The sequence below is a fragment of the Delphinapterus leucas genome, chromosome 8 (assembly GCF_059928025.1).
Source record: "Delphinapterus leucas isolate spDelLeu-1000000601 "Yukka" chromosome 8, BTC_Dleu_Yukka2, whole genome shotgun sequence".
Taxonomy (NCBI): domain Eukaryota; kingdom Metazoa; phylum Chordata; class Mammalia; order Artiodactyla; family Monodontidae; genus Delphinapterus; species Delphinapterus leucas.
The window spans coordinates 38698447-38718843 of record NC_143136.1 but is presented as its reverse complement, the minus strand read 5'-3'; the positions used below and the strand labels follow the sequence as shown (position 1 = coordinate 38718843).

Below are 20397 nucleotides of genomic sequence, written 5' to 3'. Positions count from 1 at the left end.
TGCTTCATTTTCTCAGAAAAGAGAAAGTAAGTCTATATATGTTTAGGTAAGAATTTGATTGGCATCATCACTCACACCCACCTGAACCTCATCTATACTGGAGCGTCTCAGGCTTCTGGAGAGAAAAAATACTCTCAAACAAAAAGGAATAAACTTGGCCCCCAGCCTCTGCGGGAGAGGAGGTTTATAGAAGATTCATCCTAAGGAGGGAGAGATCGAGGTGCCTGGGACACTGACTGACGGTTGGCAGAGGATAAAGCTTTTGAGTGAAATACATGGTGTTGTCCTTGAAATATCCTCTTAGTCAATCACTGAGGTTCAGGTCATCAAAGAAGTGGATTCAAAAACTAAACAAGACAATCTACCTTTGAGGATTTATTACAAACAGGTCTCAGGGTTAGTTGAAAATTCTTCCCTACCCCCTCTCCACGTGAGGAGAAAAACAATGTCAAGGTCAGGAGAGCCCTCAGAAACAAAAATGGAAACAATGGTGACCCAGTAGCAAGAGGAGGACAGCCTTAATATCCACCAGGGAGTCCCTGAGTACCTGCGAGCCTGTTAAAGGAAGAGTAAAGTAAGAACTTGGGATCCAGTGAATCCGTTGAGTTGAGGTTTAGAGTCAGGAGAGATTCTCATTTTCGCTGCAGTTGCTCATACTTCTGCCTCTCCTCCCTTATCCGGCAGGTCCAAGCAAGGGTAACAGAAACACCATGCCTCCACACACAATCCGCAGGCCACCTGGAGGCCAGTGGCCGTAACTCTATGACTTCCATGCTCAGTAGACTTATAACTCTATATGTTATTAAGAAGTTACAGGGCTTCCCTGGTGACGCAGTGGTTGAGAGTCCGCCTGCCGATGCAGGGAACACGGGTTCGTGCCCCGGTCCGGGAAGATCCCAAGTGCTGCGGAGCGGCTGGGCCCGTGAGCCATGGCCGCTGAGCCTGCGTGTCCGGAGCCTGTGCTCCGCAACGGGAGAGGCCACAACAGTGAGGGGCCCGCGTATCGCAAAAAAAAAAAAAAAAAAAAAAAGAAGTTACAGACTTTCAACTCTATCTATAACTTATGGGGATAGAAGCCATAACTCTTCTTACAAGAAGAGAACTTAGCTCTAATTGCTAATATTCCAGCAAAGAGACTATAGCTTGAACATATCTGTGCTTTGCTGTTTTTGAAAAGGAGTAAATATCATTGAATGCAGCCTTGAACCTAAGCCCTGATGCTTGATAGCAACGATAATAAAAATACTAAGATATAAGCTTTTTTTTTTTTTTTTTTTGTACGCGGGCCTCTCACTGTTGTGGCCTCTCTCGTTGTGGAGCACAGGCTCCGGATGCGTAGGCTCAGCGGCCATGGCTCACGGGCCCAGCCGCTCCGCGGCACGTGGGATCCTCCCGGACCGGGGCACGAACCCGTGTCCCCTGCATCGGCAGGCGGACTCTCAACCACTGCGCCACCAGGGAAGCCCTAAGGTTTTATTTTTAAAAAAGTTAATTCACAATTACTTTCATAAATATATCATTATCAAATTAATACAGTGCTGTCTCTATGTTTAGGGAAAGTATTTCCAGAGAGCTCAGGTTACCTCACTGAAAGCATGGCATGAATAAGACAAATGTCATAAGTAATATACTAGTAAAAGCCAGGTGGCTTTGAAAAGGCAACACTTGCTTTTGTAGACACAGGCTCCATTCTTATATCTGGCAATAGCTACAACTATATGCTGTTGGTTCCAAAGTAACAGGCCAGTGTTGCTTACCACAACCACTGGAAAATAATTTGGTCAGTAATATTTTCTTCATTTACTCATATGTCCAATAAACATTTCCTGAACGCCTACCATGAGCCAGAAACTGTTTTGACACCAGGTAATGCAGCAATGATCAAAAGAGACAAATTCTCTGCCCTCCTGGAGCTTATATTCCAGTTGAGGAAATAAGTAAAATATATAGTTTGTTCACTGGTGCTAAGTACAATGGAGAAAAAGTAGGAAAGAGGATGGGAGGGAGGCTGTGGTGCAGGCTTCCATTTTAAACAGAGCGGTCAAAGGAAACCTCACTGAGATGATATTTAAGCAAAGACCTGTGAAGGAGGTACAGGAGTGACATCTGGATGGGACAGAAAGGTCCAGAAAGAGAGAACAGAGAGTGCAAAGACCCTAAGTCAGAAGGCCTGATGGGTCCACAAACAGTAAGGAGGTCAGTTTGACTGGGAAGCACAGAGTGAGGGAGAGAATAGTGGGAGATAAGGTCAGAGAGTAATAACAGGACAGGTTACTTAGAGCCTTAAAGGCTATTGTAAAGGTCTGCCTTTACTTTCAGAGCTATTGGAAGGTTTAGAGTGGAGAAGTGTTGTGATCTACCTTAACTTTTAACTGGATCAGTCTGCCTAGATGGTAGCCAGGCAGAGATGGTAGAAAGACAACAGCAAAGTAGGAAGACCAGTTGTAAAGCTACTACGATAACCTGGGGAGATGCCGCTGGCTAGCACCAGGGTACTAGCAACGGAACAGTAAGAAGTGGTCAGAGTCCAGACATATTTTAAAGATAGGTTTTGTTGATAGATTAGATGAGAAAGGATGCACTGGAAGCATGGTGTTGCCATTAACTGAGACAATGAAAGCCTATTAGGAAGAACAAGTTTCAGGAGGAAAGATCAAGAGTTGTTTTGGAAATGTTAAATTTAAAACAGGAAAGATGCCCAATACCTGACTGAACTTGTCCACCAAAAATGAACTTTTATATTTGTGTTAGTATTATGTATCTGACTTGTGACATAAATTAATTAGACAGTCCTTTATATTATAACCAGCTCCCTGGGCCTAACAAGTTGCCACAGAAATTGCCCTCCCCTCCCACCTCCAGCACTGCTTGTCATTTTCTGTACCTCCTTCTTCTTCCCATCTCTCTACCAACTATTATCTGGGACTACTATGTATTCCAGGACTGCTTTTGTTGCAAGCAACAGGAAAGCATGACTAAACAAAAGTTTATATTTCTCACATAAGCAAAGTTTGGAGGTTACTAGTAAGTCAGGTTAATCTGGGCTTCTCTGGCCTTTTCCTTGTTTCTCAGATGCTGGTGATCCCAGACTCTTTGTTTACATTTAACAGTGAGGTACTGCATGGCTGACTTAAAGAGAGCCCTCAGAGCTCCGGGCATCATACAGGGGAAGGAAAGGACAGGTGCCATCATTTCTGTTCTTTTTATCAGGAAAAAAAAAAAGTCTTCCCAGAAGCTTCTTGCAAACTTCTGCCAAAATCTCACTGGCCAGGATATGTCACATGGATGTGCCAGCTGTAAGGGAGGGTGGAGACATGAACTTTTCAACTTCTTTTGGAGGGAGGACAAAGGAGCCAACTGCCTGTCACAAACCCCATTAAACACCCTTTCCGTACTTTTTCTCCCAACCCCAGGCCTGGTTTATTTCTATGTTGGCAGTAGCCAGACAGCAGGTGACAGAAAATGGAATGGAGGGTAAACCCATCTGGTGTTTCTTCACTGTTACCTCTCTATTTTCTTCCCACCCCACACTATTGGTGGTTCCCCCAACCCTAGCCCTGGTTTCATGGCAGTAGAACCAGCCCTAAGGTTTGTCTTTGAGGTTCTTCTTTCTGTTACCTGAGGGACACTATCCTGGCCCATGTGGTAACCTGAGCAGGAAATTCCAAACCTGGCTTTTTTCAGAAATGTAGATGAACCTTACTTCATATCTTTGTGTATCTAGAGACTCTATTTATATCTGTGTCTACTTTTGTCATTCCCTTCAAGAGTGAATTGAAAGCATGAAAAGCAGTTAATAGAAGAGAACTTCTTTACCCCCTGTCCTTAAGCTGATTGTTAACAGAAAATCTAAAGAATTCAAAAAGGTTATGTGTGTCAGAAATGCATTCTGTTTTATAGAGGAGCACAAAGGAGAGAAATCTTGGTCAGGAGTATAAAATAAGAATAAAAAGAAAATTTGTACCCTTTGACCTACATCATTCCATTTCCCCTATCTTCCAGCCCCTGGCAACCACCATTCTATTCTCTGTTTCTATGAAATCAGATTTTTTTGTTTGGTTGGTTTTTAGAGTCCATATATAAGTGATACCACACACTATTTTTTCTCTGTCCAGCTTATTTCACTTAGCATAATGCCCTCCAGATTCATCCTGCAAATGGCAGAATTTCCTCTCATGTGGCTGAATAACATTCCATATATGTATATATGTATATATATATATATATATATATATATATATATATATATATACTCACATCTTTATCTGTTCATCCACTGAAGGACGTTTAGGTTGTTTCCATCTCTTGGCTATTGTGAATAATGGTGCAGTGAACATGGATATGTGGATATCTCAAGATACTGATTTTAGTTCCTTCAGATATATACCCAGGAGTGGGGTTGCTGGATCATATGGTAGTTCAAGTTTTAATTTTTTGAGGAACCTCCATACTGTTTTCCATTATGGCTGTACCAGTTTACATTCCCACCAACAGTACGTAAGGTTCCCTTTTCTCCACATCCTTGCCAACGTTTGTTATCTCTTGTCTTTTTAAAACTAGCCATTCTAACAGGTGTGAGCTGCTATCTTGTGATTTCGATTTGCATTTCCCTGATGATTTGTCATCTTGAGCATCGTTTCATGTACCTGTTGGCCACCTGTATATTTTCTTTAGAAAAATGTCTATTCAGGCCCTCTGCCCATTTTTTAATTAGATTATTTCTTCCTTTGCTACTGAGTTGTATGAGTTCTTTATATATTTTGGATATTAACCCTTTATCAGATATATGGTTTGCAAATATTTTCTCCCATTCTGTAGGTTGCCTTTTCAAATAAGACATTCTGAGGATCAAATGTATAACATGGTGACTATAGTTAATAATATGGTATTGTATACTTGAAAGTTGCTGAGAGATCTTTAAGTATTCTTACCACAAAGAAAAAAAGTTACTTATGTTAACTATGTGAGGTTGTTAATTATGTGGATGTGTTAATTATTTTGATCTTGGTAACCATTCTGCAAGGTATATGTATATAAAATCATCATGTTGTACACTTTAAATGTATACAATTATATTTGTCAACTATTCCTCAGTAAAGTATTTGTTTGTTTGTTTGGGGTTTGTTTTGTTTTGTTTTAAGTAAAAAGAGAGAAACAGGCCATATTCTGGGACCTGTGGGGGAAAAATAGGAGATGGTTAAAGAGCTGTCCTCAGTGGCTGTAACAGTGTTACACTGGCAAGAAGCTCAGCCTTTACGCTGGTGCCCCCTTAAATCCTGCCACCAGTTTTAAGACTTCTTTAATTCCTTCCCTGGGTCCTGGGGACCACCTTCAGTGACTTGAACCTGAGGGAGTCCCCACTTCCATTGCCTGGGATACCTCAGGGAGGTATCTAATCACACAGTAAGTGGGAGAGAAAGGTGTATTATGAATATCCCAGGTGGGGCCTTTGTGAACACATTCCCACAGATACACTATTGCTAGTGATGCTTAAGGTTTATTGATTGATTAGTATAGAAATGTCTGTACAGGATAGAGTTGCAGGAAAACGTCCTTAAAGTTTCCACCAATGATCTTGTCATTGAACTTTGGGCACATGATTCGTTTAAATGTTGGGACTGCTTATAAGCTGATTCTGCTTCTGTCACTAATACCTGAAAGAGTAGTCGCACTACCCCCATTTACTCTCACGTGGTCTTGCGGGAGGAGTCTGGAAATTTGATGTCAGTAGGTGTAAAAGAGTCTTTGCTATGGAGTTATGTTTGCAAGTTATTTTTAAAAGTCACTGCTTCAAGGTAGTTGGTAAATCTATTTTACGACAACTGCTCGGAGATCCAAGTACTGTAGAGTGTTGTTTTGTTTTCAGAAAGGTTGGATGGGAATATGTTAAAATGAAAATGGCTGGCAATGAAAAGAGGTAATAACTCCTTCAGCCAAGTCATAGGTCCTAGTGTATGTCTAATCGTAGCAGACAGGATAGACTAGATTGTGCTGCAGTAACAAACTACCTAACAATCTGCGGCTTATAACAACATTAGTTTCTTGCTCACTCACACTGTATGTCGTGGATGGGCCATGGCTCTGCTCATGTAGTCTTTACTCTGGGATTTTGGCACATGGAGCAGGCCCTATCTGGGATGTTGGTCATCGCATGGAGAAGGGAAAAGAGATGATGAATGACAAGTTGGCTCTTAAAGCTTCTACCCACATTTAATTGACCAAAGCAGGACACATGGCCATTTCCAAGCTCAACAGGACAGGGATGTATAATCCTCCACAGGAAGGGGCAGTGGCTATTTTGAACAATAATAGAACCAACTACATTAATATTGTGACTTTAATCTCAGGTGCATATGGAAACTACAATGTCCAGACCAGTCCTCTCTCCAGCCCGCATCAATGCTACAGCTTCTGAAACAGTCACGGTACTTCAGCAAAGGATGAGAATAGTTGAGGAACAGACCAGTTCTCTGAGGGATGACCTAATAATGTTGGACTTTGGTGAAAAAAGGTAAGAAATTTAAAAATTGTGTCACAATATCTTTGTAGGTTGAAGAATTTTGCCTCACTGGTTACTCATAAGGAGTCACAGTGTGGGTGGTTTGGCAGGTGAAATAGGTACTTAGAAAAGAATTGAGAAATAACATTAGAATATTAATTAGAAAATATTTGCAAGATAAAGAGTTGTCCTGCTGTAATGTCCTGCTGTAATGTCCTACTACCACTATTCTAAACAGATTTTTAAAGTGTGTTAATTAGGTGTACAAACTTCGATATCCTATTCTCCCTCAATACTTGATTAAAAACAAATGTAATTTTTTATATAATTAGAAAAAAAATTTGGTCCTTTTTTAAAAATAAGAATAGATTTTGATATTAGTTAAGGCGAACATCTACAACTTGATTCATGCATTAATATGGTCTTTATTTTCTTTCTCCAGATTTATTGTAAATTAAGAGAGGCTATAAGTCTTAAAAAAAATTCATAGTTTAGAATGAAGTACTCAAAAGAAGAACTGTGTTTTTCCTTTGTGCTCCTGAAGAAGTTATTGCCATTAAAAGTTAGATTGTCAAAGGCCTTGAGGAATCTGGGTGCTTAAGTGGCCAATGCTGAATTTACTGGTGTGATTTTCTTTAAAATTACGTATGTATTTCCTGAATGTCTCTTATGAAGACCTAAAATTAGTATAGTTGGTATAGCACACATAGAATAAATAACTCTTCAGCAAAGATTAAATTTGTACCAGTGTTGAGTATGTTAGAACAAAATGGGAATGTTTATTATCACCTTGTTTAAAACTTTTCTAAAAAGGATGTGAAATACTGCCTCCATGCTAACTTTAATTCTTAGTTTACCATTATAGAATTAGCATTTAACATGTTTTATATATCACTTGCTTTTACATACAAGATAAGTTTACAAAAAATTCCAATTAAAATAACCATTAAAAAATCAGTGGTCTTGGGCTTCCCTGGTGGCACAGTGGTTGAGAGTCCGCCTGCTGATGCAGGGGACACGGGTTCGTGCCCCGGTCCGGGAAGATCCCACATGCTGCGGAGCGGCTGGGCCCGTGAGATGTGGCCGTTGAGCCTGCGTGTCTGGAGCCTGTGTTCCGCAACGGGAGAGGCCAAAACAGTGAGAGGCCCGCGTACCGCAAAAAAAAAAAAAAAAAAAATCAGTGGTCTTTACCCATCCCACATTGGTCTCATCCTCTTTACCTAATAGTGCTCTCTATGTTTAAATTTGCAGAGGCTATCAGATACTGGTTAACTAAAGAATATAGTTTTTATACTCAGGAGAAATGTTACATTGATTCGATGGTTGGGATTACCCTATAATATTGTTATATTGGGATCTTTGTCCAGAGGCCACTTGCAAATTCCGAAACGTTTGGAGGAGCCTGTGAGCCAGAACATCATTAGCCCCTATCCAGAATGAAATAATTTGTTCAGGAAAAACAGATATTTTATGGAAGAACTGTGAGTTTTGGTAAATCGAATGTGCCGTCTGGAAAGCCTCATCCAGTCCTTGAAGATGAACATCTTCGTCTGCAAACTGAAAAAGATTTGAACCCACAGAAAACAGGTATAGAGAGAAGAGAATCATCAGAAATTCGGTCCTGTGTGGGTGCTTGATGAGTTCATGATTCTTTTCCTTTCCTGACCTTCTTTGATCTGCTTGATGACCCTCCTGTCCTGTCTGATAGATTTTCTGAAGGAAAGATTGAATACAATACAGGAGGAGCATTCCAGGGATCTGAAGCTATTGCAACTGGAAGTGATGAATTTGCGCCAGCAACTAAGAGATGTAAAAGAGAAAGAAGACAAGGCACAAGATGAGGTGCAAAGGTTGACTGTGACTCTGCAGCTTGCCTCAGAGACAAAGGCTTGAGTCCAGAGTTCTTGAATACAAACGCACTGTTACTGTGTTAGCTGGAGGAGGCAACAGACCCATAAAACTGACTTTTAAAAATAGGTGATGTTGGTGTGAGGATTCTTGACATCTGAAATTTATCTACATCGATAGCCTATAACATTGTGTGCTGTCAGTAATTGAGTATTTATAGATTCCTACCCTCTACATGTGACTGTGCGGATCCAGAGATATGAGGGAGTCTGTGCTCTTCAAGAGCTTATATGCTAGCTGGGAGAACAAGGCATAGCAGGACAAACTAAAGAGAGAAAATAAGGGTATAAGAAATATTAAAGGACAGTATAGGACAATAAGCAAATATTGCCAATAAGTGTTCTGTATTCAGGTGGGTTTGGGAAGGTGCGCATGTCCTGTCTAGAATAGATTAGGCTAGGCTTCAAGGAAGAGACGGGACTTGAGATGAACCTTTAGAAGGCAAAGCAGTGAGGTGAGGACATTTAAAAGACCACACACAGGGGCAGCAAAAAATAAGACTGGGGAAAAAAACAAATGATTTTGTTTTCCCTTCACAGGCCAGGCAGTGTAACAGATGTTATTTTGTTTAAAACATGTTTTGTTTAATCTCTGCAAAACCTCAAGATGTAGGATATTGTTGTCTCTCTCTTTTTTTTTTTTTTGCGGTACACGGGCCTCTCACTGTTGTGGCCTCTCCCGTTGCGGAGCACAGGCTCCGGACACGCAGGCTCAGCGGCCATAGCTCCCGGGCCCAGCTGCTCCATGGCATGTGGGATCTTCCCGGACCGGGGCACGAACCCGTGTCCCCAGCATCGGCAGGCAGACTCTCAACCACTGCGCCACCAGGGAAGCCCTATTGTCTCTATTTTAATGATAAGTGTACTGGGGCTCAGAGAGAAGTCACCTCTCTGAGATCACACTTGCCTGTTTTCTTCCTGTAAGTCAGATTTGAACCTAGATCTTTCCCTTGGGTGCAGTTAGGAGGAAATGCATAAACTAGCTGGACAGGAGTGAGGATTTGTTTGTGTAAAATAAGTTGGAAATTGGCTAGGGATAACCTCATAGAGGATTCAAAATCAAGAATAATCAAGTAGTTGGGCTTGATCCTATGGGGAGTGATTAAGTTTTTGATAAGAAAGTGACATAATGAAAACAAGAAAACTAATCTAGCAGTAGTGTAGAGTATCAATTATAGGAGAAGAGATTGGAGATAGGAAAACCAATTAGGAATCCATTGCCTTATTTGAGACATAGACTTTATTAGGTCTGAATTACGGTTGTGACATTTTGAGAGGAAAGATATGTTAGAATGTGGTATTGGATAGGGGCTGAAGGTAGAGAATAAGGCAAAGACAGCTTTGATTTTTTACATCTTAGATTGTAGTGCTATTAATAATAATATAAAAGAGAATGAATAGTGAAAGCTGTGTTTTTCATCCTCAACTCCTAAGCATAGATAATATTTGAGGCTAGAAAAAATGGAGTACTTAAAAAAAAAAGGAATATACCCTGTAAGAAAAATGTATAGCAATTACTAGGTTTTCCTCTGATTATTGAATTTTACATAGGAGGTACATGTGACTAATCATTTTTTAATTATCTGAAAGGGAAAATGATAGAAGTCATGAATCAAAGTAATAAAATAACTTTAAATATCTCATTGTAATAATTACTTTAGACTCATAATAAGAAGTGTTTATAACTGTATTCAGAATAGCATTTATAGGTTGCCCCAAAAAAGTCTAGATTTGAACTGTGATATACCATAGACAGTTTCTTCCTGTCATTTCAGATTATTTAGAACCTTTTCTCCTTCTATTTTAGAAGAATGCAGCCATTATTGAAGAGGAACTGAAGACCACAAAATGTAAAATGAACCTTAAAATTCAGGAGGTAAGATAAAAAGGAAGCTGGAAGGTGACGGGGGCGTTGGAATTGCAGAGGGGGAAGTCAAGGAAGTGGATAGAATGAAAAGAAACCATTGAAGAAGAAAATATGTGGCTGTTTATTAGGAAGATTTTAAAAATATGCCACATGAAGTTATACCTGCCTGTATGTGACATTAAGACTTCCTTTCACCTCAATACTACCACAAAACCAGAAATAAAAAATAAATGCTTTCTGAGCCGGGAGGGAAACAGTTACCATGAAACTCATGCAGTTGCCCATATACTAGAGTTAAGTGGACATACAAAGACCTTTTACACTAAAGTTGTGTTTAAAATAAAAAGCTTTTAATAAGTCTGCTCATCTAATTTTACCTTAAAACTTTCATTTCAGTCTAAATTTAAGTAGATAACAGATTGGAATTATGGAGTAGGTGGCTGCTAAAAGTTGTTGGACTAAAAATTTGCAGCTGAAAACAGTGGAAGAGTCAGAAGAATTACCAATTCAATACACCTTGACAGTGGCCTAAAAACCTCAATATTCCCTGACAGAATAATAGTTGACATTAGTCCAAATCAAAAGGATCAAGTTATATTTAAAATATCCTGTTATACAAAACAGAGAAATAGATATACTATTTTAAAAATTATGAATTTCAGTGTGTTTAGGGTGGTGAGTGTAGCTATCTGGGACATTCTCTCGTAGAGTATTTTATTTGCCAATAGTTACTGATAAAAGCATGATTGTTCATTGTTAGTTGGAGTATATTGTTTCATGCTTTAAAAAAATATTTTGGCTATTTTAATAGATTCTTTTTAGAGCAGTTTTAAGTTTTTATAAAAATTGCACAGAAACAAGAGTTCCCATATATCCTTTCTCCCCACCCCCAGAGCTTCCTCCATTATTCACATTCTGTATTAGTCTGTGATGAACCGGTTTTGATACATGATTACTAAATTCACAGTTTAGATTAAGTTTTACTTTTTGGTCATCACAGTATACAGAATAGTTTCACTGCCCTAAAAATGCCCTGTGCTCTACATACACATCACCCCGCGCCTCCCTCCCCCACCCCTGTCTTTCCCCAAGCCCCTGGCAACCACTGATCTTTTCACTGTCTCTCTAGTTGGAATCATACAGCATGTAGCCTTTTTGGACTGGCTTCTTTCGCTTAGCATATGCATTTAATCCTCCATGTCTTTTCATGGTTTGATAGCTCATTTCTTTTTATCAATGAACAATAATCCATTGTCTGGATGTACTGTAGTTTATCCATTCACCTACTGACGGACATCTTAGTTGCTTCCAAGCTTGGCAGTTATGAATAAAGCTGCTGTAAACATTCATATGCAGTTTTTTGTATGGACATAAGTTTTCAACTCCTTTGGATAAATACCTAGGAGTACGATTCATACTTATGATAAGCTTATGTTTAGCTTTCTAAGAAATTGCCAACCTGTTGCAGTGGCTATGCCATGTTGTGTTCCCACCAGCAGTGAATGAGAGTTCCTGTTGTTCCACATCCTCACCAGCATTTTGTGTTGTCAGTGTTTCGAATTTTTGCCAATTTTATAGGCGTGTGTATAGTATCTTGTTTTAATTTGCAGTTTTCTACAGAGTTGATATTGAACATCTTTTCATATGCTTATTTGCCATCTGTCTATCTTCTTTGGTGAGGTATCTTAGATCATTTGCCCACTTTGCAGCTGGGTTTTTTTTCTTATTGTTGAGTTTTTAGAGTTCTTTTTATATTTTGGATACCAATCCTTTATCCAGTTTGTGTTTTACAAATATTTTCTCCCAATCTGTAGCTTATCTTTTCATTCTCTTAACAGTGTCTTTTGCAGAGCAGATGCTTTTAATTTTTTTTTTTTTTTTTTTTTGCGGTACGCGGGCCTCTCACTGCTGTGGCCTCTCCCGTTGCAGAGCACAGGCTCCGGATGCGCAGGCTCAGCAGCCATGGCTCATGGGCCCAGCCGCTCTGCGGCATGTGGGATCTTCCCAGACCGGGGCATGAACCTGTGTCCCCTGCCTCGGCAGGCGGACTCTGAACCACTGCGCCACCAGGGAAGCCCCAGGCGCTTTTAATTTTAATGAAGTACAATTTATCCATTTTTTTCATGGATTGTACTTTTGGTATTATATCTATTAATAAAATATCATTGCCAAACCCAGGGTCACCTAGATTTTTCTATGTTATATTTTAGAAGTTTTATAGCTTTGCATTTTACATTTAGGTTTTGAATTACTTTTTGTGAAAGGTGTGAGGTCTGTATCAAGATTCTTTGGGTGAGTTTGTGTATGTGTATGTCTAGTTGTTCCAGCACCATTTGTTGAAAAGACTTTCCTTTGGATTGCCACTTAACATTATTTTTTTATTGGGAAAGTCTTAATTCTTGGTGCTATAGTAAAATATTGAATTTTTATTGAACTTGTCAAGGACCTGAAGAAGGACTGTGCTAGTCAAATGGGGACATTTTGAGGGTATGTGAAGCAGGAAGGATGTATTATTAGTCTGCTGGGGCTGCCATAACAAAGTACTACAGACTGGTGGCTTAAACAACAGAAATTTATGTCTCACCATTCTGGAGGTGAAAAGTTCAAGATCAAGATATCATCAGCAGGTTTTGGTTTTTTCCTGAGTCCTTCTCCTTGGCTTGCAGATGGCTGTCTTTTTTCTGTGTCCTCACATGGTCTTTTCTCTGTGTACACATTCCTGGTGTCTCTTTGTGTACACATTTCTTCTTATAAGGACAACAGTCATGTTGGATTAGGGCCCACCCCAGTGGCCTCATAACTTAAACAACTCTTTAAAGGCCCTATCTCCAAACACAGTCATATTTTGGGATACTGGGGTTTAGGCCTTCAACATATGGATTTCAGAGGGATGCAATTCAGCCCATAATAAAGGACTATACAAAGATAAAGTAAATGCAGTATATATCTTTCTAAGAGATAAGAAATATATATATATATATATATATATATATATATATATAAAATCTGGTTCTGATGAACATGAAATAGATTAACTGATAGCCCTTCATAATGCTTTAGGGATGAATATCTTAGTAGTATAATTATCAAATAAAGATTCCCTTTATAAGGCACTTAAATTATATCTTGAGAAAATTATATAATTCGATGTAGAGCTTAGAAAAGTATATTATGCTACTCTAAATTATAAAGTGATTATAATCTGATACTAAAATAAAACCTGAAAAATATAGCCCAAAGCAAAAACTGTAGCTCATTCTTAAATAAGATTCTAATATTAATATTTAACTGATTATTGGATAAGGAAGGAATTTCTAATCTTGAAAAGAAGGAACAAGATTATAAAAAGCTCGATAAGTTTGACCATATAAAAATTAAAATCTTATACATGTATAAAACAAAACTAATGAAACATAACAAAACTAGACAGTTAATAATCTTCCCTTTTAAAGAACTTAAATTGGCTTAAAAAAAACAGAGGGCAAAGGATAAGAACAGTTCAGAAAATATATAAAGAACTAATAACCATATTAGAAAATGTTTAATCTCACTAGGAACCAAAGAAATGAAAAAAATATTAAGGAGTTTTTCATTTATTAGCAAAGATTTAAGAAAGTGATAATCTGTAGTGCTGATGATATTTATTCAAATACTACTGATAAGGTAAAATTGGAAGGAGAATTACAAAATGTATCAAAAGTCTAAAAAATGTTTATACCTTTAACCTAGTGATTCCTTTTGTAGGATTTATCCCAAGGAAATAATCAGAAATTCAATGAAAGATTGATTCACAAGCATGTTCAGAACAGTATTTAGAATAGCAAAACACTGGAAATATCCAAATGTTCAGTGTTAGGTGTATGGTTAAGAAAATCATAGAACATTTCCAGAACGGGCTATCTTGTAACTATTTCATGTCAACATATTTTTCATCTCATTTCACTTTTTAAAAACTTCTGAAATTGTTAAATATATCATCCTTCAAGAAAACACATATAAAGTACATATGTACAATGTAGAGAAGAGTTATAAAGTGTACTCTTACATCATGTTTACAAATAGAATTTCTGGAACTTCCCTCGTGGCGCTGTAGTTAAGAATCCACCTGCCAATGCAGGGGACATGGGTTCAAGCCCTGGTCCGGGAAGATCCCACATGCTGTGGAGCATCTAAGCCCCTGTGCCACAACTACTGAAGCCCGCTCACCTAGAGCCCGTGCTCCACAACAAGAGAAGCCACCACAACAAGAAACCCATGCACTGCAATGAAGAATAGCCCCCACTCACCGCAACTAGAAAAAGCCCATGCGCAGCAACGAAGACCCAACGCAGCCAAAAATAAATAAATAAGTAAATAAATTAAAAAAGAAATTCTTTCAATTTAACGTCACTTCATAAAAGGAACAGCATTTTCAGTTCCCATTTAAATTAGAAAGGATTTCTTTACTTCATGATAAAAGAGACTCTTAACCTTCTTTTTATCTTTATCTGACTCATTTTGTAGTCATTTATTGATAGAATTAAGGTCAGTGTACCCAAATTCTTGAGTGTTGTTTTTGTCTGCTGCTTAACAACTACTTCATTATTTGTTTTGATCTTTAAGTTCCAATACATGAAAAAAAAACTCCGATACATAATTGAAACAGCTTTCAGAGGAATGTTTATAATACTATGGGATAAAAAAAATATATATATATATATATATATATATATAGTTGAAGAAATCAAAATACAGGAAAATAAAGAGTTAAAAAATAAAGTTAGAAAATAGAGAAATACAGAAAATACATATACTAAGACATATTAGTGTTTTTCAAACTTGACAGCAATAATATTTTACATTGCAACACCATACATACATGCATATACACAAACATTTCATGAAGCAGTACTTACCCTTCCTTACTACTTGCTATGTGCTCTGATATTTTCTTTCTATTCTTTTCTCCCCTGCCTTTTTCAAGTGCTTCTTGCAACTTACTAATGCGTCTTGACCCACAGTTTGGAAAACAGACTTACACAGTAGGAAGATGAGGGTAAAAAATTTGACTCTGCATTTCTTAGAAGGTTATCTGTTAGGGAGAAACAAAAGCATGTTTCTGAGTAGTCATAAATGAACGAAGAATGGGGGTGAGATGGCACGTCTGGTAAACTTTTCATGGTGACTTTGATCTTTGTTAAACTGCTATGAAGTTCCCTTGGTCTTGCCTAACTGCAGTGTTGCTCTGTAGCTAAGGAGATGACTGTCTGAAGAAAAGCACCTAAGGGAATCTCTTGAGAAACCTGGATCAGCCATGCTACTCAAAATACAAGAAATGGGATCAACAGTGGAGGTGGAACGGAAACAGGTAGAGAGATTTTCTCTCCTTGTTTATGTTGGGAAAGTGAAACCAAAAGGGAAAAGCTAATGTTTTACCTACAAACCTATAGTTTTGCTTATTTCCTCTAGATTTATTAAATTCTTTTCTTTTTTTTTTTTTTTTTTTTTTTTTGCGGTTCACGGGCCTCTCACTGCTGTGGCCTCTCCTGTTGCGGAGCGCAGGCTCAGCGGCCACGGCTCACGGGCCCAGCCGCTCCGCGGCATGTGGGATCTTCCCAGACCGGGGCACGAACCCATGTCCCCTGCATTGGCAGGCGGACTCAACCACTGCGCCACCAGGGAAGCCCTAAATTCTTTTCTTTAGTATTCCTCTATTAACATTCTTACTACAATTTTAAAAATTTTAGTGCAAAATAAGAAAGGACTCAGATGCCATTTAGTCCAGTGCTCTTAATTTATGAATGAGGGAGCTAAGGACAGAGAGGTTATTTTGTCTCAGGCTTTACAGAAGTGAACTCTTAGTTCCTGGGAGGGAATCCTTCCCTCTACACCATATAATCTCTGTTACAAGAATTGATTTTGGAAGGCACTGACCTAGTCTCTTGTTATATGTATTGTATATGATGTGCATAGAAAAGAAAGATTAAACTGAGCTGACATTTGAAGCAAGGAATAAGTCAAATAATCAGGAATGTGTTTACATTGCTGTTTTCAAGGCTCATTATTTATTTTAGCATAATATTTTTGCTTTCATCAAAGTTGTTATTTGAAATATCTATATGTAATTTAGAATATTTTAAATTCTAAGTACCAAGGCAATTAGTAGTTTCAAATCATAATACCTATTATTGGATTACATAATTTTTATTATTTTAATGAGTGCTGTCCTTCACAATGGAATTATATAGAGGATTCTACTTAAAGAATTTGCAAATGATCCTTTATTACTGTACTTTAGAGTGCGAATATAGTAGGCACTAGCCACGTGTGGCTATTTAAATAAAAATTAATTTTATTTGTTAAAATTAAACAAAATTAAAGATTCAATTCCTCACTCACTCTGGCCACATTTTGAGTGCTATTGAAGAGTGCACAGAAAGTTCTCCTGGACAGCGCTGCTGTAAGACACTGCACTCTGTTGAGATCTTTAACTGTAACACATAAACACCACTTCTTCCTCCAGGAACATTAAGATCAGAAAAATCTGCCTTACGCCTGTGCTATAAGTTAGCTTAGTAGAAATCTTTACCTTACAGAAAAGGAGTTTTTCTTATACGATTTCAGGTGCAAATTTTGCAGCAAAACTGTGTTGCCCTAACGCATTTCTATTCAGACCAACCAAGAACTACTGGCACAGGAGCGACAACAGAAAGGGGAGTTGGAGACCGCTACCTCACAGCTCAAGTCTGATCTAGGTATGAAAACAGATGCTAGAAATTACACTTTTGTTAGTTTTTTGAGATTTCATGCGAAAACTCTTAAGATTCCAAATTCTCGAAGTGGCCAGTGTTACTGGTATTTCCCACAGACCTGAATGTAAAAAGTTGCTGATTTCCTTTTTATCTGTGGCACTGAGAAAGACAGAGAATGTTGGTAATAAAATAGAATTTGACCCTCTTAATTGTAAACTTATGTGGATTTTTTTCAGGTTTATTTAACTGTGGACATGGGAACATTTGGGTTCTATAAATCTAGATTGAATATTGGATAATAGAATGCTAATAAGGAAATGAGGTCATTAATCCTTGCTCTCCTACTGATTCTAATGATTTATCATGTCAGACTCTCCATTCTTCAGGTTATCAACTTATTGTGGTCAACTTGTATTTGTAGAAATGGATAGTTGTAAGGTACCATAGAGAGAGGTTAGATTAACTACTCGTTTGAGGAGGAAAAAAAATCTGTTTTTAAAAAAAAGAGTCCTAAAAGGTGACAGAGCTAGGAAATGGAAGTGTCTAGACTTGATCCCAGGTCGCTCAGAGACATGCTTCTTCCAACCCAACAGCCTTTATCAGACTACTGTTTGTTAATATATAATTGTAACAGCAGTTTTCAGGTAGATCTCACTATAGAGATCACACAGAGTTCCAGTGCACTGCTTTACGCGTGAATAACACTTCATGATTTACACAGGGCTTTCACATACATTATCTCATGTAATACACAAAACTATCTGTAATTCCTAAAGTTACAAAATGAATAAATGGTGAGGTGAGGCCTCAACCTAGATCTTCTAACTCCAAACCCAGTGTTCTTGCCACTGTGGCTTCCCTGCTCTGTGGCTGTAATGAGGACAGGGAATACCAAAAGGGAAATGAAAATTAAAGAAAAAAAACATAAAGCGTAATCCATTCAATGCTTTTCCTTACTGCTTTTAGCAGAAAGTATTCTTTTTCCATATAGTTATTGAGTAATGAATTATTCTGTGAAGTTCCCACTGATAATGCCCCTAAATAATTTTCTGCCTTCCTGTGACGGCATGCCTACAAAAATACATGTTACATTTTATTGTACTACCACATTATCCCATTTGAGCCTTACAGCAAACTTGTGAGAAAGATAAGAAAATATACCCCATTCTACAAAAGGATAAAAAGATCTATAGTGAAGGACCCACAGTAAACAGAATAGCTGGGACTAAAACACAGCTCTTTCTATTATATTAGTTGTCCTTCTGATTAAGTGATTTTTTAAAATGTGACTTTCTTAATGGATTAATTCTTCATTTTGGAATTTTGTAAGAATATATGGAAGACCATTAAAAACATTGAGATTAGAATAACAGTAATTCAAATTAACATTGAAAAAAGGAAGCCTGTCTGAATACCAGCTATATGCTTCATATTGAATAATAGATGCTTTACATGCATACAATTTTATTACTTTAAGGTACAAATAGTTATTCTAACTAGATTACTCAAAGGAATGCCTTTAGATATTTGCTTCAATGAATTTTAAAAGTACTTATTTATTAATAATTGTTTATTTTATTTATTAGCAATAAACATATATATATGTGTGTGTATATGTGTGTGTATTACACACACATTAATTAAAGTGAGTAAATTGTTCTCCGAAGTAGGATAAACATTCCCCTTTTAGTCTTTCTTTGATTAGTGGAATTTTCAAAATACATCATGTAGTTTATCTTTTTGATCCTTCACATATGTTAAATTAGAATTTATTTAAAATGAGTCTTGGACTCATTTTCAAGAAGTACAGTTTTTCTGAGTATATCATAAATAAAATGAGATTTTATGTGTGTTATAATTTTCTGGCTTTAGAATTTTTAAGTGAAACAAAACTAATAGACCTTTATGAATTTTCTATGAAGCCAAACATTAACCTCAGAAAAGTTTATATCTCTTGGCTGCTAGTATACAGTGCCAAACTGTTCTCCTGTTTCTGCCTTTGGTTTTATTTTCACTGTATATACATACTCTGAGTGGTTTCAAATCTTTTATTTCTCCCACACCAAATCATCCTCCTGAGCTCCAGATGGTATCTTACTGCCAACTAATCATCTATATTTAGATGCTTTGCAGATACCTCAAAACACATGATGAAAGCTTAAGTGTTGCAGTCGTTTTTACTTATTATATCCTCCAAACCTGCTCCTTGCCCTGAGTTCCCTGTTAGAATCCACCAACCACCCCCACTGTCCAGGTCTGTACACTAGATATTTTCCTTGACTCATCTACTGCCTTTACCCCGCCAGTCAGTCACCAAGTCCTGACAATTCTCCCTGCTTGCTTTTCACAAGTCTTTTCCTTCTGCATCATTACCTCAGAGCCAGCTCTCATTGTTTTACACTTGGGTTACTGCAACAGCTACTAAACTGACCTCCCTGTCTTTATTGAGCCTTGGTCAGAGTAATCTAACAAAAGGCATTTTGATCTTTTTGATTGTGTGCCTCTCTGTCTTGAAATCCCTCAGACTCGTCATCATCTGTGCATTGAGTAAAATGTGACCTCATTTACCATTGTACGTGACTGTGGACTAGTTTCTTGATAATTTCAGGATTTAGTTTCCAGTCTATAAAAATATGATAGAAATACTTGTGTTCTCCTTATTTCTGCAAAATACAGACTAAAACAAATTTTTTTAAAATCAAAGTTTCTCAGGGAAAATACCATGTGATTTCAATGTAGTTGTAAGTTATCATCATAGTTATGTGGACTTTTTTTGTTTTTAGTTTCTAGAGATGACCTCATTTCCAAGTTGGTTGAAGAAAATAAGGGAGGTTTTGAGTACAGAGGTTTTCTTTCATCTCTTCACTAAATAGTATTTCCTCACTCATGTTGGTTTACAGTCCTTCTGATTCTCCTAAAGTCTTTATTAAAAAAAGTTTCAGTGTAAATGAGTGTATATTCAGAACTGTTGTCAACTGGGTATTAGGAAGTATTTCATGCAGATTATTATAGTTTGAAAAAAGGTGAATTGGCAAAACTAATGAGACTTATTTGCATTTTATACCTATTGCAAATGAATTGTTGTGAAGCTTTTTTTATGAAATGTAAGAAATAGTAACTATTTTTGGTGATGGTTTATCAACAACATGAGTGTATGTACTTACTACCACTAAATTTAACACTTAAATAGTTTTAAGTGAACTTACTCTTAGAAATAGTTAAAATGAGTATAGTGCTATACAGTAGGCCCTTGCTGGTTATCTGTTTTATATATAGTAGTGTGTATATGTTAATCCCAACCTCCTAATTTATCCTTCCCCGCCCCTTTCCCCTACAGGGGAAAAGAATCTGAAAAAGAGTACATATTATTATATGTAATTATATAATAATATA

General features: G+C 37.5%; 1 protein-coding gene across 1 annotated transcript in view; it reads left to right on the top strand.

Annotated features, from left to right (window-relative positions):
- Nucleotides 1-6341: 6341 nt before the first annotated feature.
- Nucleotides 6342-20397, top strand: part of CCDC150 (coiled-coil domain containing 150) — an 88653-nt gene continuing 74597 nt past the window's right edge. The window contains 11 exon segments of the mRNA XM_089916550.1: nt 6342-6511; nt 7867-7924; nt 7926-7986; nt 7989-8045; nt 8048-8086; nt 8208-8386; nt 10214-10282; nt 15504-15620; nt 16877-16909; nt 16911-17007; nt 19788-19829. Coding sequence (XP_089772676.1) covers nt 6354-6511; nt 7867-7924; nt 7926-7986; nt 7989-8045; nt 8048-8086; nt 8208-8386; nt 10214-10282; nt 15504-15620; nt 16877-16909; nt 16911-17007; nt 19788-19829 — 910 coding nt within the window. The 5' untranslated portion in view covers nt 6342-6353.